Source organism: Ornithorhynchus anatinus, chromosome 17 (assembly GCF_004115215.2).
Source record: "Ornithorhynchus anatinus isolate Pmale09 chromosome 17, mOrnAna1.pri.v4, whole genome shotgun sequence".
In the NCBI taxonomy this organism is placed as follows: domain Eukaryota; kingdom Metazoa; phylum Chordata; class Mammalia; order Monotremata; family Ornithorhynchidae; genus Ornithorhynchus; species Ornithorhynchus anatinus.
Genome location: NC_041744.1, coordinates 3,591,811 through 3,617,411, shown reverse-complemented (window position 1 = coordinate 3,617,411; position 25,601 = coordinate 3,591,811). Strand labels below are relative to the sequence as shown.

Genomic DNA, 25,601 nt, shown 5'->3' with positions numbered 1-25,601 from the left:
TAAGACAGAAGCAAACCATAACTGGTTAGGGTTCCCCATCTTCCACTCTTCGCCCCTCCAAGCCCCCCAAGAAGTCCCACTTCCAGCAGAAAGCCTTCCGCTCCATTCTTTAGGAGGAGGATGTGGAGCCCCTGCAGGGTGGGAAGCATTTTGTTTAGTTTTTTATTTTTTGGGGGGTTTTTTAATGGGTATTTTTTTAAGCACTTACTATGTGCCAGGTGCTGTATTGAGCGTTGGGGGAGATACAAACTAATCAGGTCGGGCACAGTCCACCTCCCACATGGGGCTCACGATCTTAACCCCCATTTTACAGTTGACGAAACTGAGGGCCCAGAGAAGAGAAGCGACTTGCCCCAGGTCACACAGTAGACAAATGGTGGAGTGAGGATTAGAAACGATATCCTTCTGACTCCCAGGCCCATGCTCTGTCCACTAGGCCACACTGCTTCTGGTCTAAATCCTGGGGTAGATACAAGTTAATCGATTTGGGCAGGGTATTCGGCTGGCACCTCTGGGGCAAGCTCAAGACCGTCATCCCTGGAAAAGGGCCCCTGCCTCACTTCAATCCTTCAATAATGTTTATTGAGCACTTACCGTGTGCAGAGCGCCGTACTAAGCGCTTTGGATCGCCGGACTGTCAGCCAATCTTATTTATTGAGTGCTTACTGTGTGCAGAACATTGTACTAAGTGCTTGGGAGAGTACACTCTAACAATATAACAGACATTCCCTGCCCACAATTCCCTGTGTAAGGTTTTCAGGCAGCTGCTCCAAAGAGGAAACTGAGGGCCAGGGCGTTTCAGTGACTTGCCCCAAGTCCCACAGCGGAGCTGGGCCTAGAGCCCAGGATTCCTAACTCTCTTTCCTTAAATCCCTCTAGATTGCAAGCTCGTTGTGGGCAGGGGAACGTTTCTACCAGCTCTGTTGAACTGAACTCTGCCGAGTGCTTGGTAAAGTGCTGTGCACACAGTAAGCACTCAATAAATGCCATCGACCGATAGGCCCCACGGCTTCTCTTTGGGCTCCAAATGGTGGCACAAATGTGAGGAAAGTTCTAACTGTAAGACATCCTAAGAGATGGGTCACTCGGTCACCGGGACATCCATGACATTCTCAGGACACGCAGGCCGAGACACGTCCTGCCGAAGTACAACTATCCACCCTCTCCACCCCTCCCCGGCCCCAGTGATCTCTGATTGAATGACCCACCCTCTTTGCAATTCTTCAGCTCTACACTGTGCAGTGTCCCCCCAACTGGAGATTGGCCAATTTTCTGGTCGTGTATGAGACAGTTTGCTTCTCGGCTGGTCCGTTCCCCGTTGGGCATCCAGGGTTTCCATCTTCAGTAGCCAGCTTCCCTCCGTCCCGCTTCCGGCTGCCAAGTTCTGGGGCTCGGAAGCGGGGCCCGCGTTCCCGGGGGGCTGCAGAGGGGATGAAGTGGATCGGGTCCAGGTTTGGGAAGGGCAGGAGGTCAGGATTCCAGTAGATAAAAGCTCCGAGTTCTGGCGGACTCGAGGGAATGTCCACAAAATGCCACCAACCACTTCATCACGTGCGGTCACCCTGCCTCTGGGGTGCTTTGACCAGTCAGCAGACCTCTGCGAGAGGAAACCAATTTGCATCCCAGTTCGTATTTTAGCTTCTAGCGAGTTGGCCTCAATGGAAAATGAGTTTAATCTCAGCAACCACAGCCTCCGCAATCCCCTGAACTAGCCTGCTCGTCTTCAGTTCCCCTTTTATCAGGATGATGGCATCGATTAACGGAACACTGAGCTCCGAGCTCGGGGAGATAACAATAATCCAAATCATAGTGGTATTTGTTACGTGCTTAACCAGGTTAAGACCCACCCCCTGTCCCACACAGGTTTCACAGTCCAAGGAGGAGGGAGAACAGGCATTGAATCCCCAGTTGACAGAGGAGGATACTGAGGCCGAGAAGTGAAGTAACTTGTCCAAGGCTACTGTGCAGGCAAGTGGAGGAGCCGGGATCAGAACCCAGGTCATCTGACTCCCCAGGCCCAGGCTCTCTCCACTTGGGCCACGTTGCTTCCCGAGAGAACAGATCCAAGATCTGAGAGAATCAGCTCGGATGCATGAAACCAGCCCTCGCCCTGCCCCAGACCCGGGCAGGCAGACGGGAGCAGGGCAGGGGTCAAGAGACCCAGCCTGACCACCAGCCGACGTGAACCGAATGGGTCATCCTCTTATCCCTCCTTGCTGATCACTGGGCGAGATCCCAAAAAAACCCAGCCTCCAAGGGAGAACGACGGACACAGTTTATTCTCGACAAAAGCAGTGTACAGCGGCTAAAATTTTGTACAATTCTAGGAAAAGGGTGCCCGAGTACCTGGCTGATCTGGATTTAGAACCTAGAGGGCGGAGAGGGAACTGAGGGAGAGAATTCACGGCTGGGGCCAGGTCTGTGGATGAGGTAAACCTAGTCCGGAGCAGAGGGTGACTGATTGTTTTCAAAAGGACTTGCTGCCTCGGACAACTGAGTTAACTCCTTTACGTCTTTAAGGCTCGAGGGGGCCTCGTTGCTTTTGAGACCGCAGGTGTGCATAGTTTGAAAGGTTATTAAAAAGACGCCTTCAGGACTCATCACAGTTTTGGTCTGACGTTATTGCAGGGTGAATTTGGGAATCATTCGGCTGGGCGGGGGGGGGGGGGAGACGGGAAAAGGAAGTGGGATGGGGGGAGGAGAAGGGAAGGGAAGAGGGAGTGGGATTGGGGGAAGAGGAGGAAGGAGGAATGGGATGGGGGAGAAGAGGGGAAAGCTGAGTGGGGTGGGGGAGGGAGAAGGGTCTCCTCTCCGGGGCGGTGTCACTCAAGGACAGTACCTTATGGTCGCTATGACAGGTTCCAGTGGCTACGTGGTGGCCCGGGGGAAGTCCCCCTTGAAGTGGAATCTAGAGTGGGGATATTTTGGGGTTTTTTTTTTGCAGGGCTCCAGACTCGATCCCGGATGGCTATCCGGTGCCATCTCTCCGGTTTCCTGCTCACAAAGCGGGTCAGTGGATTGTCGACAAGAACGGTCCGAGCCCTCGTGGCCGCCTCTCTCAGTCACCACCCCGAACTTCGGCCCTCTTCGACCGGTGGTCGGCCCCGAGGAGGGGCCGCCTTAACTTATCGATCGTCCTCGGCCCAGGCCCTTCTCCCCCACCTACCCCCCGCCCCAGAGTATAGCCGTTCAGGAAGCCCTGCACTGACGAGCTTCCGATCGGTCATTTCAAGCAGTGATTTCAAGCCTTTAACCCATTTCGACCCCGCCGTTCTTCCATGGCCCGCCTTGCTCGACGGTGACGCCATCTTGAGTGTTTCGATGGTCAACTCCCTTAAGTATCGCTGGGTTCCGCTCCCCTAAGTATCGCTGGGTTCCTTTTCAAGAAGTGAACAGAATAGAAAGGTGCTTCCCTAGGCAGGCCTCTTCTCTCCCCTTTCAACAGGCAGGACGGACGTACAAAACGCTGTGCCCGGGCAGACCCTTCTGACCTTTCTCTTTACATATTTACAATTCTACATATTTACGTCTCAGTAGAGCTTCTTTACAGCTCGGAGAATCATCTCATGCTGAGGAACCCTGATGCCATCGAGTTCCCGCCGAGGCCCACCTTCCCGTTCTCCTCCTGCCTACGGAAGGGGATCGGACCCACGTCGAAACCGTCCCGCCGGCTGTGGAGGAATCGTGACAGAAGCTCTGCTACTGACGCTAGTGTTTCTTAGAGCATGACACCGGCTTTGTGTAAGCAAGAGAGATTCAGTTGAAAAAGAAAGACAAACAAAAAACAAAAGATACGCGAAAGCCTCTCGGGGCCATTCTTACCTAACTAAAATAAATAGAATTTATTACACGTAAACCCTCCTTCTTCTGCACCACCCCGCCCCACCAAAAAAAAAAGAAATGTACCTTTAAAATGTGCCGATTTCGATTTGTTTTTAGCATTAAATTAAATGCCGGTTCTCGCCTAGGAGACAGTAATTAGGGCTAGCCGGAATTCTGCGTCGGCGAGCCCCTCTCTGGCGGAGACCCCTTCACCCCGCGAAGACCTGCGGCTGCAGGGGGGGAGGCAGCTTGTCATTCTCCACGTTTTCGGAGTCGATGGCTGCCAGCGGGGGGTCCGGGGGCTTGATCGCCAGTGGGTATTTTTCCACAATGTCCTGGACTTCCTTGGCTATGCCGTCGGTCCAGTCGATCAGGTCCTTTTCGAGTTTCTTGGCTCCGCTGAGGATCCGCTCCTGCCGCTCGTTCAGCTGGCTCAGCAGGTCCAAGTTCTTGTACATCTGCTGGACGCCCAGGCAGGCCCCCTGGGACCAGCTCTCCGCCTCCGGCTTCTTGGGCGACGACGTCTCGCCCGACATGTAGCGGTCGAAGTCCTCCTGGCTCAGGTTCAGAGACTGCGCGTCCAGCTTCTCGATGAAAGCCACGGCGCAGCACTGCGGGGCAGGAGGGGAGAGGGTGGGGATGGTTACCAGTTGCGGCGGTGGGGATGGGGACCGAGGATCCTGACCGGCCTCCCCATCCATCGGGCCGAGCGGTGGAGACGGGACTCCCCCCTCACCAAGTGGCCACTCACTCGACCCTTTCCTTTGGTTGGCGGAGGAGACCAGACCCTGCGGCCGTTTGGGTTCCTTGAGAAGCAGCATGGTGTAGTGGTAGAGCCCGAGCCTGGGAGTCAAAAGGACCCGGGTTCTAATTCTGGCTCCGCCACTTATCTGTTGTGTGGCCTTGGGCAAATCCCCACCTCACTACTCTGGGCCTCAGTGACCTCATCTGGAAAATGGGGAGAAAGCCTGGGAGCCTCATGGGGGACAGGGACTGTATCCAACCTGATTAGCTTGTATCTCCCAGAGCTTGGATCAGTACCTGACATATAGAAAGCACTTAATAAATACCATCATCATTAGTATTATTATTATCATTTCTTCTGGTACTGCTCGTCAGGGTGGGGAGCGGGTCTACCAGCTCTGTTATAGTGGACTTTCTCAAGCGCGTAGTATAGTGCTCTGCACACGGGAAGCGCTCAATAAATATGAATGGTGACGAGATGGGATTTAGGGTATTGGGGGGGGGGGGCGCGCGGGGTTGGGGGAAATAGCCAATCTCGCCCCCAGCAAGGAAACTCTCCGGCTCCACGGGCCATGGTCCCCCCGGCTCCTGGGAGAGGAGGAACAGGGGGCCGAGTTCACTGTGATCCCTCACCCGGGACCCCCTAAAGCACTATGATACTCACTCCACTCTCACCCCCACAGGACTTGTGTCCGCATCCTCAAACCCTGTTGCTTCCACTACCCGTCCTTGATTTTATCGTCGGTCTCCCCCGCTAGACTGTCAGTTCCTCCAAGGCAGGAATCGTGTCTACAGAATCTCCTGTGCTGGGCTCTCCCAAGTACCTAGGACACGGCTCTGCCCTCAGTAAAGGACTCGATAAATCCCGCCGACTGATGGAAAGCTGACTTAGAGGAAGGTGATTCGTGGGCAGGGAATAGGTCTACCAACTCCGCTGTATTGTACTTGCCCAAGCGTTTAGTACAGTATCCCATATGCGCTAAGTGCTCGGCAAATACCACTGATTGATGGATTGACAAAACAGAACCCAAATGGGCAGAAGACAATGTACACTCCCTCATCCCCACCTTTTGAGGTCGAAACAGCGAGGTGACAGGGAAAACCGTTTCCTGCTCTCTTCCCCAGATCGAGCCGCCACCGTCACTAGTAGGACACTCATCGAGGAGGGTCCCCAGGGGCGGGGGGGCTGACCTGATTTTCAGCTTCCCTGAACATTCCCATCGTGAAGAGTGGGGGTGGGGGGAGGATCCAAACCAGACATCCAGCTTAAATGGCCCCTCACCATTATTGGTACTTATTGAGCGCCTTCTCTGTGTGTGTGCATAGAGCGCTGTCCCAAGGAGCCCTCTGCCCTATCCCACTGGGTCCCCAGCCCCTTCTCCCCTTGCCCCCCGGTCACTCCGGGCCAGACTCCCGCCCACGCCAGGGGGCCCCGTACCAGGTTGGTGAAGTAGTAGCCGTCCTCGCCGGTCATCAGGCGGCTCGGGTGGCAGAAGCGGGTGATGTACTGGATGTTGGACTGGAGGCGGGGCGGGTTGCCCTTGAGGACGATGTAGATGAGCGTGGGCAGGAAGTCGTCGGCCGAGGCCGGTTCGTCCTTGGTGACCTTGATGGCGGTGAAGATGTGCTGGCTGCACTTGGTGACGCAGGCCAGCTTGTCGCGGGGCACCCGCTTCGAGTCCATCTCGATGATATCTGCAAGGCAGACCAGAACGGGGCCGCCCTGAGGAGCCCGCTGCATCTCCGCTCGCCCCTCTGCCCCACCCCACCCCGCCCTGCGGAGGGGTCACGGGCTTCTCGGGGCGGCTCCGGATGATTCTCCGGCTGCCGCCGGCCAGTCAGCCAGTCGACCGGATTTACTGAGCGCTGTCTGCAGACCCTAGACTAGGCGCTCGGGAGAGGACAATTCAACAATAAACGGACACATTCCCTGTTCACAATGAGCTTGCCGTCTGAAGGGGGAGACGGACATTAATATAGATAAATAAATCATGATTACGAAGGCTACCACGGCGACTACGGGGATGATTACGACGAGTAAGAAGGCTACTGAGAGTCTGTGTCTATGACGACTGCTACTCCTCCTCCTCCTCCAAACCCTGGCCGCATCGGGAAGCCAATTTTGCTCACCTGTAATGGCTTTCACCACCATGTCGAAGACTTCGGGAATCTCTTCGTTAACTGGGACACAGAGCATCTGTGGAGTCACCCAGTGTAGAGCTCTGGCAAAAGACACCGGGGATGGACACTTAGTCCCAACACTGGCAGCCGATACTCTCCGGGCTCCTTGGATCAGGGAGGACCCAACACTGCTAGCTGACCAACCAATAATTATTATAGGATTTGTTGTTATTATTGATAATCATCATCATAATAACAGTATTTGTGCGGCAAACACTGTTCTAAGTGCTCAGGGAGACTCAAGCCCATCAGGCGAGACACAGTCCATGTCACACATGGGGCTCAAAGCATTAATTCCTCTTTTAAAGATGAGGTAACTGAGGCACAGAGAAGTAAAGTGACTTGCCCAAGGTCATATAGCCATCAAGGGGCGGAGCCGGGATTAGAACCCCGGTCCTTCTGACTCCCAGGCCTGTGCTGTACCCACTACCTTATGTTGCTTCTCTAAGAACATATTATGTGCCAAAGCACTGCACTAAGCGCTGGGGTAGATACCAGATAATCAGGTCGGACACAGTCCCGTATGGGGCTCACGTCTCAGCAGGAGGGAGAATAGAAAGTAAATCCAATCAATCAAATTAACGATCACTGGTATTTAAAGAGTGCTTACTGTGTGCAGAGCACTACATTGAGCTCTCGTTCGGTAGGCATGTTCTCTGCCTACGAGAACTTTCAGACCAGAGGAGGAGTTTACAAGACTGTTAAAATCCCCATTTAACAGTTGAGGAGACTGAGGTGTAGAGAAGTCAAGTGACTTGCCCGAGTTCAGCCAGCAACCGAGTGGCAGAGCCGGGATTAGAACGCGGGTCCTCCGACTCCCAGGTCGGGGCTCTTTCCACGAGGCCGCGCTGCTTCCCCCGGGGTTGAGAAATGGCCCCTCTGAGGGATCGGCGGCAACCGGGATAGTTCCAGGAGGGATTCAGGGAAGGTCAGCGCTCGGCCCCGGGGGGAGCTAAGTCCCTAGTACCCCTGGTGCATTGGGGAGGCTGAGGCAGCTTGGGACCGGAGCTGGGCGGAGATGAAGGGTGAATGCTTTCCCTGCTGGCGTCCCTGATTTGGTTAAACTGCCAGTCTGTGAGCTCCACCCCCTAACCTGTAAGCTCCTTGTGCCTACCGACTCCTCCATTGTACTGGACTCTCCCAAGCGCTTAGTATAGTGCTCTGCACCCACATTAAGTGCTCAGTTCATGTCTGTGAGCTCTTTGTGGGCTGAAAACTGGATCTGATGTGTGCGATGCCACCGCACACGTCCAAAATGCTTCGTCGCTGGACAGTAGGTGGCTTGCCCTCCCAGGATCACCCACCAGGCCCTCCCCAGCAGCCCCCCCAGGACTTTTCCAGGCCCCTCACAGTTCTCTCCATGTCTCTCCCAGAGGATCTCAGGTCCCCCCAGGCCTTTCCCAGGCCCCTGACTTGGCAGTGGTCCGGGTCCTGCCAAGTCCCAACCCGAGACCCTAAGAGATCAGGGAGGAGTAAAACACCCAGCTCTACACTGGGCTAATGCAGGGCTCCGCCAGACCTAGTGCCCCCCGCCTGACCTCTGCCACACCCTCCCCTCAACCAGGGGCTCTGACGTGACCTTCGGGCGGGCAGATGGGTGGTTCCTCCCTCGTTTCCTCCCCATCCAACCCGATCAGCCCGTCCCGGGCACCTGATCCTCTTCTGAACCGCTAGGTCCTTCTTCTCGTCCTCGGTGGTTTCCGGGCAGAAGACATGTTTGTATAGGCGGGTCATGATGTACTTCTCGATGTGATCCATCGCCTTCTCCACCCTCTCGGGGGGCACTGAGGAAGCAGGGGCACAGTCCGATCATTCATTCATACGTATTTATTGAGCACTTATTGTGTGCGGAGCACTGTACCAAGCACTTGGGAGAGACAGACCCATTCACCGCCCACAGTGAACTTACAGTCCGGGAGGACATGGTGATGTGGCCTGCCTTACTCTGCCTTCCGTTTTTATTAACTATACGGTGCTACATATTCAGTTATCTGGTCAGCTCTTTCGTTCTGATGTGCTCATCCTGCTTCCTGTTTCTATCTTGAACTTCCTTCTGCTTTCCCTGCCCACAAGCAGCTTACAATCGACAGGATAAATAAATGCACAGGCACTGACCAACCCCTCAACCAATTTCTCTCTTAAAGGGCCCCTTACTTAGTTATTGGTGGGGGAGTGATCTAGAGAGGGGGAAGGTCTTCCTCTACCACCCAGCCTACTTCTGCTGGGCCCTGGCAAGAAGAATGGGAGGTAGCGTGGCCTGCTGGAAAGAGTGCAGGACTGGAAGTCAGGAGATCTGGGTTCTGATCCAACTCTGCCTCTAGCCCGCCGTGGGTGACTTTGGGCAAGTCGTTTTACCTCTCTGGGCTTCAGTTCCTCACCTGCTGGTCTCTGGGGGCGCACTACGCCTGAGTTTTAGGTGTCAGGCACTGAGCTAAGCATTGAGGTAGGTACAAGATAATGCGATTGGGCAAGGTCCCCATCCCACAGGGGGCTCACACACACTTTGCTCCTCTAGTGCCAACCTACTCACTCTACTTCGATCTCCTCTATCTCGCTACCAACCCCTTGCCTACATCCTGCTTCTGACCTGGAACACCCTCCCTCTTAATATCTGACAATCACTCTCCCTGCCTTCAAAGCCTTATTGAAGGCCCATCTCCTCCAAGAGGCCTTCCTTGACTAAGCCCTCCTTTCCTTTATTCCCCCTCCCTTCTGAGTCACCTTTCCACTTGCTTCCTTTATTCACCCCACCCCCGACAGACCCACAGCGCTTATGTCCATATCCAAAATTTATTTAACGTCTGTCTTCCACTCTAGACTGTAAGCTCCTTGTGGGCAGGGAACGTGCCCATCAACTGTTACTCTGTACTCTCCCAAGCCCTTAGTACAGTGCTCTGCAACACTAAGTGCTCAATAAATACCACTGATTGACCGATTAAGAGGTGGGGAGAGCAGGGATCCGAGCCCCGTTTTACAGATGAGGGAAGCGACATGCCCAAGGCCTCACACCCGGCAGGGCAGTGGCAGAGCCGGGACCAGAGCCCGAGTTGGGCCCCTGCCCCCTAATCCCACCACCTCTTCCACCGGGCCACACTGCCAGCTGCTTCTGAGACGCGAGAGCTTCGGCCGGGGTGGCGGCCCGGAGGTGGGGTAAACCGGACCCTAGTGGAGAAGCAGGTGCCCGACCCCCATCCCCCCAACCCTCGCGGCCGGCCCTCGCTCGCCTAGTGTCAGGGGGCAGACGCTGGCTCCTTACCTTTGCCACGGGTCTGCAGCCGCTCTGCCACGTTCTGGTAAAAGTCCTGCGCACACTCGGACTGCTCCTCGATACTTAGCTCCTGGAACGGTGGAGGGGCGGGGTGGGGAGAAGGCAAAAGGTCAAGTTGGGAGGTGGCCAGGTTCAGGGCCAACGCTCAGGATCCCAGAATCCTCTGGGGGGGGGCACCCGCTCTGGCCCCGGCCGGTTCCGCCCACTGCCGAGGGCGGCTCAGGTCCCGGGACGGGGGGGATGGGGGTCTGGTGGGTTGGGGCCTGGGAACTGGCAACCTGAGACTGCTGGTATCTGATGGCAAGACCAATCAGTGAATGGCTCCCTGGAGCCTAAGAGGAAGTGCTCCTTCAGAGGGCTCACCAAGAGCCAGGGATGGGGCCACTGGTCCCCCCAGAGACACTCTGTTCCAGGGCCCCACCTCAGGATTGCACCCCAAAGTTCTGAGAACGAGAGAAGGGAGAAAAGTCCATCTCCGTACGCTCTCCACCCGGAAGGCAAGGGGGCCCAGTTCTCAGTTTCCCACTGGGAGCCCAGGGCTGGCAAAGTACGGATTGGTCCTTTCCCCAAATAGTTCCCCTCTCAACTCCTCATGACACAGCGGCACCGGCACCTTGGGGCCAGTGACTGCAAAAATCACGCGGCCACATCTCTCTCCAGACTCCCTAGCCTTCCTGCCCGCAGGAGGCAAACACACAGAAACCCAACATTCTTTACCACTGCCCTCCCGGGAGTCCTTGCTACCTCTAGCCTCAAGGGCCATCTGCAAGGGTGGCTTGAGGGAGAGAATCAGTGTGGCCGCATGAAAAGAGCATAGGGCCGGGAGTCAGCAGTCCTGCGTTCTAATCCTGGCTCCCCCGCATACCTGTTGTGTGACCTTGGGCTAGTCATTTCACTTCCTCTGTGCTACAGTTCCCTCAGCAGCAAATGGGGATCCATTACCTGTCCTCCCTCCTATTTAGACTGTAAGCCTTATATGAGACCTGGTTATCCCATACCTACTCCACTGCTCAGTAAGTTGCCTGGCACATAGTAAGCGCTTAGCAAATATCACAATTATGAGTATTACTGGTGTTATTAGTAGGAAGCCGCAGCTCAGAACACACCCAGAGCATCACAGATCCCGCACCAATTCCTCGCCATCTTCCGGGCCCACCTACCCTCTTGTAATGCATCGCTTCCAAAAAGAGTTTGGTCTGCTTGTAGATATCCTGGCCCGTCTTTTGGAAGGGCTTGAGGAATTCTATGAACTCCTTGGACACTCTGTCTGTCTCGACGCTGGTCTGCCGGCTCAGGGAAGGACTGGAGGCCTTGGCTTCGTGGATCTCTGCTGCGAGATGAAGCAGAAGAAGTTTGAACCACCCCCGGCCCCTCCTCCTAAATCTGACCCGCCTGTTTCTGGAAGACTCCTGAAGCGGCCTCCGATTTAACTTTACCCTGGGACTTAGGACGCTGTGGGGACAGCTTTTCTACGGGAAGCCAACTTAAGCAACATGGCCTACTGGCTAGTGCCCGGGCCTGGGAGTCGGAAGGACCTGGGCTCTAATCCCAGCTCTGCTGCTTGCCTACTGTGGGACCTTGGGCAAGTCACTTCACTAGCTTCAGTTTCTTCCTCTGTAAAATGGGGATTAAGACTGTGAGCCCTATATGGAACAGGGACTGTGTCCCACCTGATTATCTTGTATCTACCCCAGCGCTTAGAGCAGTGCCTGATGTATAGTAGGTATTTAACAAATACCATGATAGGCAAAAAAAAAAGGGCGGGAGGGAGGCAAAGGTGACAAGCCTAGAACCTACCAGAGAATAACACCATTTTACCTGGCATGCATGGAAGGTGCTCAGTATATACTACAGGTTGGTTGATGGATTGAGAAGAACATGAGCTTTTGGTGGGCTAGGATAACAGCCTTTTCTCAGTGACCACCTTTGGGGATCCAAAAATCACTGGGACCCAAACATCGAGACCCCTAGGCCCCACTCAAAAGAGCAAGCCATGCGGGGGAAGGGGAGTGGGAAGAGGGAAGGGGAAGGAAATAACCTTTCTTAGGCCCTCCTCGGGATGAAGCACTGAAGAACTTCTTCACCGTGGTCACCTTGCGGGTCTTCTCGTTGGTTTTCTTCTCCTCGAACTTGGAGAACGTGAGGGACTGGGCCCCTTGGCTGCTATGGCTGCTTGCATAGGCTTCTTCCTCCTCGCGCTGGAGTCTACGACACACATCGATCCTTCCATCAGTTGCTGGCATGTACCGGGCCCTCGATCCGTGCTGAGAACTGGCCTAAGGGCTTGTGGGGACCATACAGGACGGTAAGCAGACTCGCTCTCTGCCCAGGGTGACGGACGTTAAGATAAAAACATCTACCACTATAGAAGGGACTTAATACATGAATACTGTAAAAAAAAAAACCCCAAAGCAGCAAGTTCAGTTGGAATGGTCCCCTGCCACTGCCAAATCTGGGAGGCCGGGGTTTCAGGGTGGGGGGCTGGCTCTCCTAGGCCAGGTGACCTTCAGAGTGACTCAGAGAGAATGGTCCCTCAGAGTCAGAGGGCCAGGTGAGCAGCTCTCGGTCACGACGACTGCGATCCAATCCTCTCCTGGCTTGGAACCTTACTTCTGTGCCTCTTGGAATTCCACTGTCAGTTAAGTGGAGGATGACTTGGCCCCTCCCCTGCTCTGATCTTCTCAGTTTTCTCCCTCACAAACCAAACACCCCGACCCCACGGGCCGTGGCACCCCAGCGATGTTTCCAGAATGGCCGTCCGCCAAATTCCAAGCAGGGGTCCGGGGCTGACCTGTGACTGGCGAGCCGGGAGGAGATCCTGGCCCGTGCTCAAAACTGCTTTACAAAAATGTTCCGAAAAATGTCAGCCGATCAAAACGGACATCCTAGCAACCCCAGGGACCTGGGTGGGATGGAAACTTTGCCGAGAAAGACACTTCTCTTTACCCACTTGATTGTCCGTGACTGAGTTTTAACCGGGGGCGGAGTGGGGGTGGTGGTGGTACTTGGGGGGGGATGCTAATGAAAAGGAATGCTGAAACTCTCTCTGCCTCTTCTACTGTTCGCTGGGGTTTTCCTGGCAGGCTGCCTGGCACCCTGGGGGAGTTTCAGAAATCCCGGGCACTGGCGCAGGCGAGACAGATATAAATAATAATAATGGTATTTAAGAAAGGGTTAATATGAGCCAAGCACTGTTCTTAGCACTACCGGGCATCTCCCCCGACCCCCTCGCCTCTCCTTCCGTGCTCTCCTCACCGTTCGGCCAGCTCCCAGTCCTCCTGGATCTGTTTCTGCCTGGCCTTCTGATACTCCTCCCTCCAGCATTTGGAGCAGAAGCCTTGCCAGGCAGGGTTGCCGTAGTAACCGCATCCTTTCTTGCACAGGAGCTCGGACTGATCCACATGAATCCCTCTGCGTTCGGACTTCAGGCTCATCTTCCTCCTGCTGACAGAGGAGAGGAGGGACGGGGGGCGTTAGTGGGAAACCCTCACGTTCGGCGTCACTGAAAGAAATGCAGACATCCCCCGCAACCGGTGTGTTTTCTGGTGGGTCCTGGGGGAGAGGGCTTAGTACAGTGATCCATGTCCGGTGGGTGCAGGCTAAATATCTCTTGGGTCGGCCCACTTGTTGAGCACCTGGTGAGGGTGCCCGTTACGCGCGGAAACCGTGACTGAGGTGATAACGGTGGGTAATTAGCAGAAGCCAAAGCGGTCTGCTCACCTGTCGAGCCTTAAAAGGCACCAGGGGAGGGGAGGAGGAGATAGGACGGAAAACCAATTCTGACGAAACGGTCTTCCCAGCCTCGGACCCCACCGACCGGCTCTGACTCAAGACGGTGTCCAGACGGGAGTACCGACATGGGATGAGAGCACCGGAATCCATGAACACAACTGTTCTCCCCGGAACGGTTGCTTAAAGTCATATACTCTGTGACTGCCCCATCACTAACTTATTTTATTGTTTGCCAGACTATAAATTCCTTATGGGCAGAGATTGTGTTTACCAACTCTACTGCACTTTCTCAAATGCTTGGTCTGACTTCTTGCTCCCGCCCTGCCTCTGGCCTGGAGCTCCCTCCCCCTTCATATCCAACAGGTCATCACTCTCCCCACCTTCAAAGTCTTATTAAAAACACAACTCCTCCAAGCAGTCTTCCCCGACTAAGCCCTCATTTCAGATCCATCATTTATTTATTTCTATTAACACCAGTCTTCTCCTCTAGACTGCGAGCTCACTGTGGGCTGGGAACACGCCTAACCCACTCTGTTATAGTGTACTCTCCCAAGCACTTAGTACAGTGCTCTGCACACAGTAAGTGCTTATAAAATACTACTCATTGATTATTTATTGTAATGCACCCTGCATAGTGATATTTCATATGGCCCTGTCCAGGATTACCAACTCCCCCTTCTTCGACCTTCTACTTCTTCCTCAGGCTCCCTCCGTACATAGGACTAGTAGTAATAGTAGTATTACTATATTATTATGAGAAGCGGTGTGTTTCAGTGGAAAGAGCCCGGGCTTGGGAGCCAGAGGTCATGGGTTCTAATCCCGGCTCCCGTTTAGCCTGTGAGCCCGTCACTTGGCAGGGATTGTCTCTATCTGTTGCCGAATTGTACAATTCAAGCGCTTAGTACAGTGCTCTGCACATAGTAAGTGCTCAATAAATACTACTGAATGAATAATCCCGGCTCCGCCACTCGTCAGCAGTGTGACCTTGGGCGAGTTGCTTCACTTCTCTGCGCCTCAGTGACCTCATCTGTAAAATGGGGATTAAAACTGTGAGCCCCACGGGGCACAACCTGATCATCTCGTATCCCCCCCAGCGATTAGAACAGTGCTTTGCACATAGTAAGCGCTTAACATATACCATCATTATTATCACTGAGAAGCAGCGTGGCTCAGTGGAAAGAGCCCGGGCTTTGGAGTCAGCGGTCATGGGTTCTAATCCAGGCTCCACCACTTGCCAGCTGTGTGACTTTGGGCAAGTCGCTTCACTGCGCCTCAGTGACGTCATCTGTAAAATGGGGATTAAAACTGTGAGCCTCCCGGGGGACAACCTGATCACCTTGCATTCCCCCCCCAGCGCTGAGAGCAGTGCTTAGCACATAGTAAGCGCTTAACAGATGCCATTATTATTATAGTAGTAATAGGGCGGGGCCTACATGGAGATACCCCCCCACTCGGATGGGAGGGGCCTACCGAGCGTGTTCCACCCAAAGGGGCGGGGCCTAACTAGCATGTCCCACCCCCAAAGGGGCGGGGCCTACCTAGTGCCCCCAGTTGGAGGGGTGGGGCCTAACGACGTGGCTCAGTGGCAAGAACCCGGGCTTGGGAGTCAGAGGTCATGGGTTCGAATCCCGGCTCTGCCACTTGTCAGCTGGGTGACTGGGGGCAAGTCACTTCACTTCTCTGGGCCTCAGTCCCCACATCTGTAAAATGGGGATGACGACTGGGAGCCTCACGTGGGACAACCTGATGACCCTGGATCTCCCCCAGCGCTTAGAACAGTGCTCTAGTAAGCGCTTACCAAATACCAACGTTATTATTAACGAGCATGCGCCACGCGAGGGGGCGGGGCCTATCGGGCACCTCCCCACTCAGAGGGCGGGTGGCTAATTAGCATGCCCCGCCCAAAGGGGCGTGGCCTGCCGAGGCAACCGCGTAAAGGGGGCGTGGCCTACGACGCACCTCCTGCGAGGGGCGTGGCCTGTGCCGGCCTGTAGGGCGGCGGCCTTCCTGTGGAGGCGCTGTGGCGCCGCCCGGCCGATGCTGAGTCACCCCCGCCATTCTTCCCGCCCTCCCTCCCTCCCTGAGGAGAAGGGAGGGAGGCAGGGCTGGCAATCAATAATAAATACCTTTCACTGCCATTTCTTAACCGCCCACTATGTGCCCAATGCTGTTCTAAACGCTGGTCTGGACCCAAGCCAATCAGGTCTGCCGCAGTCCCTTCCCCACCTGGGACTGGCAGCCTAAATACCCAATCCCCACTTGACAGGGTTTTGTTTGTTCCTTCGATGGTATTTGTGCAGAATTCACTGTGTGCCCAGCGCTGGGGTGGACACAAGTTGGACACAGGCCCTGTCCCATGTGGGGCTCACAGTCTCGATCCCCATGTTACAGATGAGCAGCGTGGCTCAGTGGAAAGAGCCCCGGCTTGGGAGTCAGAGGTCATGGGTTCGAATCCTAACTCTGCCACTTGTCAGTTGTGTGACTGTAGGCAAGTCACTTCACTTCTCTGGGCCTCAGTGACCTCATCTGGAAAATGGGGGTGAAGACTGGGAGCCTCACATGGGACAACCTGATTCCCCTGTATCTCCCCCAGCGCTTAGAACACTGCTCTGCACATAATAATCGCTTAACAAATGGCAACATTATTATTATTATGAGGTAACTGAGGCCCAGGGAAGTAAAGTGACTTGCCCAAGGTCACAGAGCAGACAAGTGGCGGGGCCGGCATTAGAAGCCTCTGACTCCCAGGCCCGTCCTCTATCTGCAGTGTTAGATATAAGCTAATCAAGTTGGACACAGTCCCTGTCCCACATGGGGCTCACAGTCTTCATCCCCATTTTCCAGGTGAGGTCACTGAGGCCCAGGGAAGTGAGTCGGCCAAGGTCAAGGCGGAGGGCCTTTCCCCTGGCCAGGTGTATTGGGTCCACTGTGGGCGGAAGCCCCGGGGAAGTTTGGGCCAGGCTTTCAGACGAGCTGCGGCCAACGGCGGCCCATCAGAACCGGGATTTGGCATCACTCGGGCCCAGCTTTGTGGGGAGGGGCCCCTCCGCCCAGACCGGCCCACATTTCTATCCATTCCCCCCCAAAAACCAGTCAGGACCCAACCAGCAGGCCTTCCAGCGACATCAATCCCTCCTGAGCCTGGGGAGAAAGACCTCCCATCCCAGAACCCCTCGGAGGGGTTCGGTCAAGACTTCACAGTTGCATTTCTGACTGGGCCTGCCCATCGGGCACCAGGGGGAAAGTCAACCCATGCCCATGCCAGCCGACTGGGAGCCAGGGAACTGGGGTGCTTAGATCCCCAAACTCGTTGTGGGCACGAAATGTGTCCGTTACATTGTTCTCCTGTACCCTCCCAAGCACTTAATACCGTGCTTTGCACACAGTAAGGCACTCAATAAATACAACTGAAAGAATGAATGCTCTGCACACCGTAAGCGCTCAATAAATTCAATGGACTGGGAAGCAGCGTGGCTTAGTGGACAGACCCAGCCCTGGGGGTCGGAGGATCTGGGTTCTAATCCCAGCTCCGCCACATGGCTACTGTGTTCCCTTGGACAAGACACTTACTTCTCTGCCCCTCACTTACCTCGTCTCTATAAAGGAGATAAGACTGTGATCCCCATGTGGGGACAGGGACTGCATCCAACCTGATCACGTTGTATCTACCCCAGTTCTTAGAACAGTGCTCAACACAGAGTAAGCGCTTAACAAATACCATAATTATTATTATTATTCCTGACTGACGGTCTCTAAAAGCTGCGGTGAGTGACTTCAGGTCTGGACTGGAAGAGGGACGGGGTTAAACCTCCCTCCCCGGCGGGAGGCTTCCCCGCGCCCCTCTGTGCCTTGGCTGATTCACCAGGGCGAGGTGCCCGGCCATACCCGCCCGCCAGCGGCAACGGAGGCTTTACAGGCATTTACTGACCACCTCCCCATTTACTGTACTAAGCGCTTGGAGGCTACACCAGAAGCTTCAGTCACTTCCCTGCCCTCTGTGGGCTTTCACTGTAATGGTTGGAGCCGTAAAATAAAAATAGATTCAAAGAATAGAATCAAAATAAATGACTGATTGTGCAATGGAGCCCAGAGGTAAACACTCAGGCTGATTATCCCAGGCTAAGCCCCACTTCCCAGACTAAGCCCCACTTTTCCTCATCTCCCACTCCCTTCTGCGTCACCCTGACTCTCTCCCTTTGCTCTTCCCCCCACCCCACAGCACTTATGTATATATCTGTCATTTTTTCTATTAGTATCGATGTCTGTTTACTTGTATTGATGTCTCTTTTCCCTCCCCAAGACTGTGAGCTCATTGTGGGCAGGGTTGGTCTCTATTGTTGTACTGTACTTTCCCGAGCGCTTACTACAGTGTCTGCACCAAGTAAGTGCTCAATATACACAACTGAATGCATGTATTATTGGCAATGGCTCCTGCGGTGGAATGAACAAGTTTTAGCAATCAAGCCCATCACTGTGAGACTGTAAGCAACCTGAGGCCAGTGGGGGCAGAAATTCATTCATTCAATCGTATTTATTGAGTGCTTACTGTGTGCAGAGCACTGTACTAAGAGCTTGGGAGAGGACAATACAGAAATAAAGAGAGACAATCCTTGCCCACAAGGAGTCACAGTCTGAAATCTTAGATACCAGCGGGGACAGAAAGGGGACAGGACTTCTGTGCGGGGGGCTGGGAGGGGACAGACTTCAAAAAGCTGACAGGCCAGAAGGCCATCATCAATCAATCAAACGGTATTTCCTGAGTGCTTATTTCCTGAGAAGCAGCTTGGCCTAGTGGATAGAACAAGGGCCTGGGAGGCAGAGGACCTGAGTTCTAATCCCGGCTCTGCCACTTGTCTGCTGTGTGACCTTGGGCAATCACTTCACTTCTCCTGGCCTCAGTTCCCTCATCTGGAAAATGGGAATTAAGACTGTGAGCGCTAGGTGGGACAGGGACTGTGGCCAAACAGATCACCTTGAAACTACCCCAGCTCTTAGTACAGTGCCTGGCACATAATAAGCACTTAAATACCAAAATTATTATTATTACATTGTGCTGAGCACTGAACTAAGCACTTGGGAGAAATCAATACATAGAGTTAGTAGAAACATTCCCTGCCCACAAGGTGTTTAGTCCAGAGGTTGGGATAGCTCATTGAGGGCAGGGAATGTGTCCGTTTATTACTGAATTGTCCTCTCCCAAGCGCTTAGTTCAGTCTGCACACAGTAAGTGCTCAATAAATACGATTGAATGAATATATTACGGATACATACATCTGCGTCTCTGTAGAGTGGGCACCCCCAGGTAAGGCTCATGTCTTCCGACTCTGTTATACTCCCCCAAACTTTCAGTACAGTGCTCTGCACGGGTCCTCGGATGGTGCTTTTCTACTGTACTCTCCCAAGCGTTCAAGGCAGTGCTCTGCAGGCGGCAGGTGCTCAGTAAACACTCCTAACGCCCCGTGATGTTCATCACCCCACTCCTTTTCAAGGTGCTCCCCACTCCAAGCCAAACATCCCTCCTACACTGAAAAGGGAACAACGACGAGTGGAAAAAAACCCAAAAAAAACCAAACTGTTCGTCATACAGCGATTACCCACATCCAACCGTTTGGAGCCCGGCAGTTTAAGGGCTGGGCAGAGACGGGGGGGGGGGCGGGGGGGGGGGTGGGCCCGGAAGCTGCCTCGCCCCCACCCATCTTCCAGCCACGGCCTCGTGGCCTAGGGGCCGGCCGGCTCCCATTTCCTCAAGCCCTTAAGGATTTTCACATGACCCTTGCCCCCCACACCCACCAACAGTGGACACAGAGGTCTACCGAGCTTCCCTCAAAATACTTCGCCGAAACCCCCTGGCTTCCGCCCGTTGATCGTGTTTCCACAACTCTGGTAACGAACTATAGCAAGAGTCCCAGCCTTTGGAGGAGCAATTGGGTAAGCAGGATTGCCCAACTATATTTAGCCAAGACGGCCGGTTACACCCTCTGTTTACTGGATGACGCCGTATCTGACCTCCGGTCTCCCGGCCCGGGCCCCCACAACCTTACCGGATGGCTAGCATCCGACCCCAGACAGAATGTCTGTTTGCTGTTGTTTTTAGAGAACGGAGCTCACCGGACAGGGGAAAGGCGACCTTTAGGACATCGCGAGCCAAAGAAAAGAGATCACCAGCTATCCCCTCCACCTCCTCCCAATCCTGAAGGATGTTCCCAAACAATACCCATTCAAATAGCACGGCTCGGGTTTTCCAGATTTGAACAATGGAGCCCAGGAGAGCATTCCTGGGGTGAAAAACGGAGCGTCGTTCCGGAGAGGTCACCGGAAGACCTCGACCCAAACTCCACCGACCCACGGCGGGGAAAGTGAGACGATCGTAAATGGGGATGGAAAGACCTGCCTGCCCTAGGTACGCGGGGAGCCCGAGGGCCACCGGCAGTGAGAACGGGGCTGGGGCTCGGTGCTCCGTTTGGCAGATGGATTGAGCAGCTTCGCTCAGAACAGGAACTCCCAAAATAAAGCGCCCGCGATACGTTTTTCCGATCTGTGCCGATCGCCGCTGAAGCGTGAATCAACCCAAATACCAGTTTTCACTAAGGGGGCTGCCGTTCCTTTGGGGTCAGAACGTCTTCTCCTTGCTGGAGAGGGGCCTTGGGAAATTGGGACAGAATAAGGGGATTTTGCAGCAGTCCTGGGAGGGAGGACCATAAATATCTGAGTAGCAATAACACTATTTAGTAGAACTAGTATTTACAAAAGGCTTACTGTATGCAGAGCGCCACAGAGAAGCAGCATGGCCTAGTGAAAAGAACCTGGGCTTGGGAGTCAGAAGACCTGGGTTCTAATCCCGGCTCTGCCCCTTGTCTGCTATGTGACTTTGGGCAAGTCTCTGGTTCTCTGGGCCTCAGTTACCTCATCTGTAATATGGGATCAGATAACTGTTCTCCCCCTCTTAGCCTGCGAGCCCCCCATGGGACAGGGACTGCACCCCCCCACCAATTAACTTCTATCTACTGCAGCGCTTAGAACAGTGCTTGACAGATAGTAAGCACTTAAATACCATAATTATTATTAGCAAATGCCATAGTTATTACTAAGCACTGGGAAAGAGTACCCGGGTGGGAATTAAACATGGACCTCATCTCCCAAGGGGCTCAAAATCGATGAATGGGCGGGGGAGAAAAATGGAGATGGGCAGAGCGGAAATCAGAAAATATTAAAATAGCATAACACTACACATTGCTGCATTATCTAAATTCTTTCTAACCGCTACTCCTTCGGGTAAGACGACACAGTGAGTGCACAAAATTGCTTTGGCTGCAACTTCCAAATCGCCCCCTTCAGCATTCCTGCTTCAGTGATTTTAGTACATTTTTGCAGGCCACAGATGAGAGTTTCAGGCAATCTATCAATCAACCAAATTTTAAAAGCATGCTAGTGGAAAAGAGATGGGCCCGGGAGTCTGGAAACTGCAGAGTTTGAACCCCAGCTCTGAGACATGCACCAGATCTCCCATACTGTCAGCTCCTTGAGAGCAGAGTGGGCAGGGATCGTTGCCTACCAACTTTATTGGACCGTATTCTCCCAAGCGCTTAGTTCAGGGCTTTGAACACAGTAAGCGCTCAATATTCATTGACTGAATGGCTGGGAGACCTTGGGTAAGCCACTTAACTACAGTTTCCTCATCTGTAAAATGGGATTAAGAGGCCCGCCCCTCCCTTTTAGATGGTGAGCCTAGGACAGGGTCCGATTCTGGTTCAATTATCAGGGCCTGCTCTAACACTGAGCACAGCACTCAGCCCCGAGTAAGCACTTAATAAACATCATCCTTATCTTCACACCTCCCTCTATACTGTAAACTCACTGTGGGCAGGGATGTGTCTGTTTATTGTTATATCGTACTCTTCCAAGTACTTAGTACAGTGTTTTGCACAAGGTAAGCACTCAATAAATACAACTGAACCTCCCTCTGCCTTAGTACAGTGCACTTCTCCAAGCAGATGCTCAATACTCACTGTTCTGACTCTACATTGCTTAGGGAAGCTTTTCTCCCAGGGTCTTTTTTTTTCCATTACTCTTAAATGGGTGTCCAGCTAAATGGATGATTATTTACCATCCTGGAGCACCAAGAAAACACAGCCCACAAGATAAGACTCAGCACTGAGAGGGAGGAGTGTTGGAAACAGGAGCTGTATTTGCGCAGGCCATTAACCAAAACTCCACGCATTTCTGCTCAGGTGGAATATTCATTATTAGAAGAATCCATCTGCCGTAATAGGGGAAAGAATAAAGGGAGACAGAGCTGTCAAAATCAATCAGAGCAGCATTCTGGCTTTGTAGGGAGCTCATTAGCTGAAATTTAAGGCACTTTTATGGCTTCTTTCCATGGCTTAACGTTCATGGTACCCCTCCAACAGCTGGGTGCATAAATAAAACTACACACAAATACACACCCCTCCGCACCAGCTCATGTTCTGCAAAGAGTAAGCAATGTGGCATAGTGGAAAGAGTTCAAGGATGAGAGTCATAGGACCTGGGTTCTAATTCTGGTTCGGCCACCTGTCTGCTGCGTGATCACGGACAAGTCACTTCACATCTCTGGGGCTCAATTTCCTCATCAGTAAAATGGGTATTCAACAGCTGTTCTCCCTCCCCCTTTCGCTGTGACCCTCATGTGGGTCAGTGAGTGTGTCTGACTTGATCTCCTTTTATCTCCTCCAGCGCCTTAGCATGGTGCTTGGCTCACAGAAAGCACTTAAATACCACAGTTATTATTAGTAGCAAATGTTTTTATATAAATTCACATAAATATGCACTACATAATCAAATATATTAACACAGGGCTCACAATCTATTTTATCCCCATTTTTCAGGTGAGGAAGCTGAGGCCCAGAGAGGTTAAGTGACTTGTTCATAGCCACCCAGCAGGTCAGTGACAGTCCTGGTCCAGTAGCTCCTTACCACGAGTTACCAGAGGAGTTCACGTCACCACCCCCGTTTCTTCTGGATCCCCGTTAATCGCTCAGTTACATACAAGCCACATGATCTTCATTATGTGGGGATTTCTTAAGAGGGCTGGCTGACGGGGCCTGCAGCGAGCCCCATTATTTCTGTTCATTTAGCTACTGTCCACCTTTCGTTCCATTTATCCAATCGTACTTATTGAGGGCTTACTGTGAGCATAGCACTGTACTGAGGGTTTAGGAGAGTAGGGTAAATAACGATAAACAGACACATTCCCTGCCCTCTCACAGGCTGGTTGCCAGGACCACTTACAATGAGTCTTTTTCATTTAAAAGCCACTCAGCTCCATAAGCGGGCAGTGGGCTAAATGAGAAAGCCCCTCTTCCTCAGCCCCCACCGCAGTTCCAGGGAATTCATCCTTTCGCATCACCCGGTGGGAATGAGCCCTTGGGATTTTCCCCACCTCACACATCCCGTGTCTAAAAGCTCCCGAGCGTTGTCTCCACCACAGAAGGGGGTCTCCCCTGCCCCTCAGCCCACCAAGCCATCCAGGTTTTCTGGGCCAGCTCGCTCCTTCCCACCCACCCAACAATCTCCAGCGGCAAGTCCGGGACCAACCAGCCTCCTCCCGCCTCGGGATTCCCACCTGCCCTATCCGGCCTGTGGGCAGAGAATGTGTACATTATATAGCTCTGTTGTCCTCTCCCAAGCGTTTACTACAGTGCTCTGCATACGACTGACCGAATCGGTGGCCTGGAACGTCCCTCTCAGGTTTCCGGTCCCCAAATCTCTCCTTCCACCTTCCTCACCTCTCCCGACGAGGGCACGTGGCCAGGCTTTCCAAACTCTGCCCAACAAACTCCAGTCTACGATCTTAAGCCTCTAAAAGACGAGCGGTCCTTTTAGAAGAACTGTGCAGTGCCACGTGCCCTCTACGAGACTCACGGCCTAAAACACGCCAGGAGCGAGTGGTCCCGCCTTGGCACCCATCCTGTTACAGACACACCACCTGACACGCCTCACTTTTCCCCTCTGAGAAGCAGCGGAAGCCTGGTGGGAAGAACACGAGACTTGGGAGGCAGAGGACCAGGGCTCTAATAGTAATGGTATTTGTTAAGGGCTTAACTAGGTGCCAGGCACTGTGCTAAGTGCTGGGGTGGATACAAGCAGATGAGGTGGGAGCCAGTCCCCGTCCCAAGCCAGGCTCACGGCCTCAATCCCCATTTTACAGATGAGGAACCGAGGCCCAGGGAAGTGAAGTGATTTGCTCAAGGTCACAAGGCAGACAAGTGGCAGAGCAGGGATTAGAACCCATGATGTTCTGACTCCCGGGTCCGTGCTCTATCCACGAAGCCATGCTGCCCCTCAATATAGAGTACAATGTAACATGCCGCATCTGCCAACTGCCTGCTGTGGGATCTCGGGCAAGTCATTTAATGTCTCTGGGCCTTGTTTTCCTTAGCCATAAAACGGAGATGAAAGACCAGTTCTCCCTCCCCTGCAGACCATATGCCCCGTGTGGAACTGTGGGGACTGTGTCCAGCCTGATCATCTTTTAGCTATTCTGGTGCTTAGTAGAGTGTCTGGCTCACTGTAAGCGCTTAACAAAAACCACAATTATTGTTATTATTATTACTGCCCTACAGACTGCTCATCCGGGAAATGAGGCGAACCTTTTAGGAACCTATGGATAATTCCCACCCAGCAGGTAATAATAGTGAGACAGCAAGGCTTGTCCCATCCACTCTGCACCCTTCACTTAATAATAATAATAATGATAATCATGGCATTTGTTAAGCATTTACTACGTGCCAGACACTGTACTCACCTCCAACCCCACCACCATCACTGCTCAAGTGGCATTTGGGAGCTCCCTAATAATAATCATAAGAATAATTACGGTATTAGTTAAGCACTGTTCTAGGTACAAATTAGCCAAGTTGGACACAGTCCCTGTCCCGCATGGGGCTCACGCTCTTCATCCTCCTTTTAGAGATGAGGGAACTGAGGCCCAGAGAAGTGAAGCGCCTTGCCCAAGGTCACACAGCAGCCAAGTGGCAGAGCCGGGATTCGAACCCAGGTCCTTCTGACTCCCAGGCCCGGGCCCAACCAAGAGGCTACGCTGCTTCTCCGCGTGGCTCAGTGGAAAGAGCCCGGGCTTGGGAGTCAGAGGTCGTGGGTTCGAATCCCGGCCCTGGCACTTAGCTGTGTGACTGTGGGCAAGTCACTTCTCTGAGCCTCAGTTCCCTCATCTGTCAAATGGGAATGAAGACTGGGAGCCTCACGTGGGACCACCTGATGACCCTGTATCTCTCCCAAAGCTTAGAACAGTGCCCTGCACCTAGTAAGCGCTTAACAAATACCAACATTATTATCATCATCCCGGCCTGTGCCCCCGGGTTGGCAACAGGTCAGAGGAGAGTGCTTGCCCTCCATCGAAGATTGCTGCCAAGGGGGGAGGGCACCATGCCCGGCTCCAGCACCACCGTCCTGCCCACTGCAGGCGCTCAGTAAGTCCGACCGAGGCGAGGCTTGGGGACCAAGCAGGGGGCAAACCGGCCGAAAAGGAGAATGAGAAACCGACTGACCGGAAGAAATGGAGAAGTGGGAGCAGAAGGGGGGGAGGAAAGAGAAACTGATGGGGTGGGGGCGGGAGGAAGGAAAATGGGGATTTGGGGCGGTGGGGGGTCCCGGTGACAGTCCGCCCAGCCACCCCCCAAGCCCCAGCCCCTTTACCGTGTGTCCGGCTGGGCCGCCACCAGGACCCTCCGCGCCGCCCGGACTGCCCCGGCCCGTCCTGTGTTGCCCCGGCCCGGCCGGCCGGTCCTGCCCCGCCCAGGCCCGGCCCGTCCTCCTCCGACACACCCCAGCCCGGCCCACCCACTGGCCCGGGGCCGTC

At 53.8% G+C, this 25,601-nt stretch overlaps 1 protein-coding gene and 1 long non-coding RNA gene across 5 annotated transcripts; one reads left to right on the top strand and one right to left on the bottom strand.

Annotated features, from left to right (window-relative positions):
* Nucleotides 1-3,818: 3,818 nt before the first annotated feature.
* RABGEF1 (RAB guanine nucleotide exchange factor 1) lies at nt 3,819-25,570 on the bottom strand. Of its 4 annotated transcripts, none has more exons than XM_029081923.2 (9): nt 25,439-25,570; nt 13,271-13,459; nt 12,054-12,220; nt 11,176-11,345; nt 10,004-10,085; nt 8,399-8,531; nt 6,697-6,788; nt 6,005-6,261; nt 4,032-4,433 (listed from the first exon to the last, which is right to left on the bottom strand). In XM_029081923.2, exons 2-9 carry the CDS (start codon nt 13,447-13,449, stop codon nt 4,032-4,034), a joined length of 1,482 nt encoding a protein of 493 aa, XP_028937756.1. In that variant the 5' UTR covers nt 13,450-13,459; nt 25,439-25,570. The 4 variants fall into 4 exon arrangements, with proteins under 4 accessions (XP_039770357.1, XP_028937756.1, XP_028937757.1 ...); XM_029081924.2 differs by having other exon boundaries at nt 13,271-13,456; XM_039914423.1 differs by lacking the exon at nt 25,439-25,570 and having other exon boundaries at nt 3,819-4,433; nt 13,271-13,456.
* On the top strand, nt 19,445-20,281 carry LOC114817785. Its single transcript, XR_003765641.2, has 2 exons — nt 19,445-19,675; nt 19,842-20,281. It is a non-coding gene; the product is annotated as an uncharacterized LOC114817785 (long non-coding RNA).
* Nucleotides 25,571-25,601: the final 31 nt, after the last annotated feature.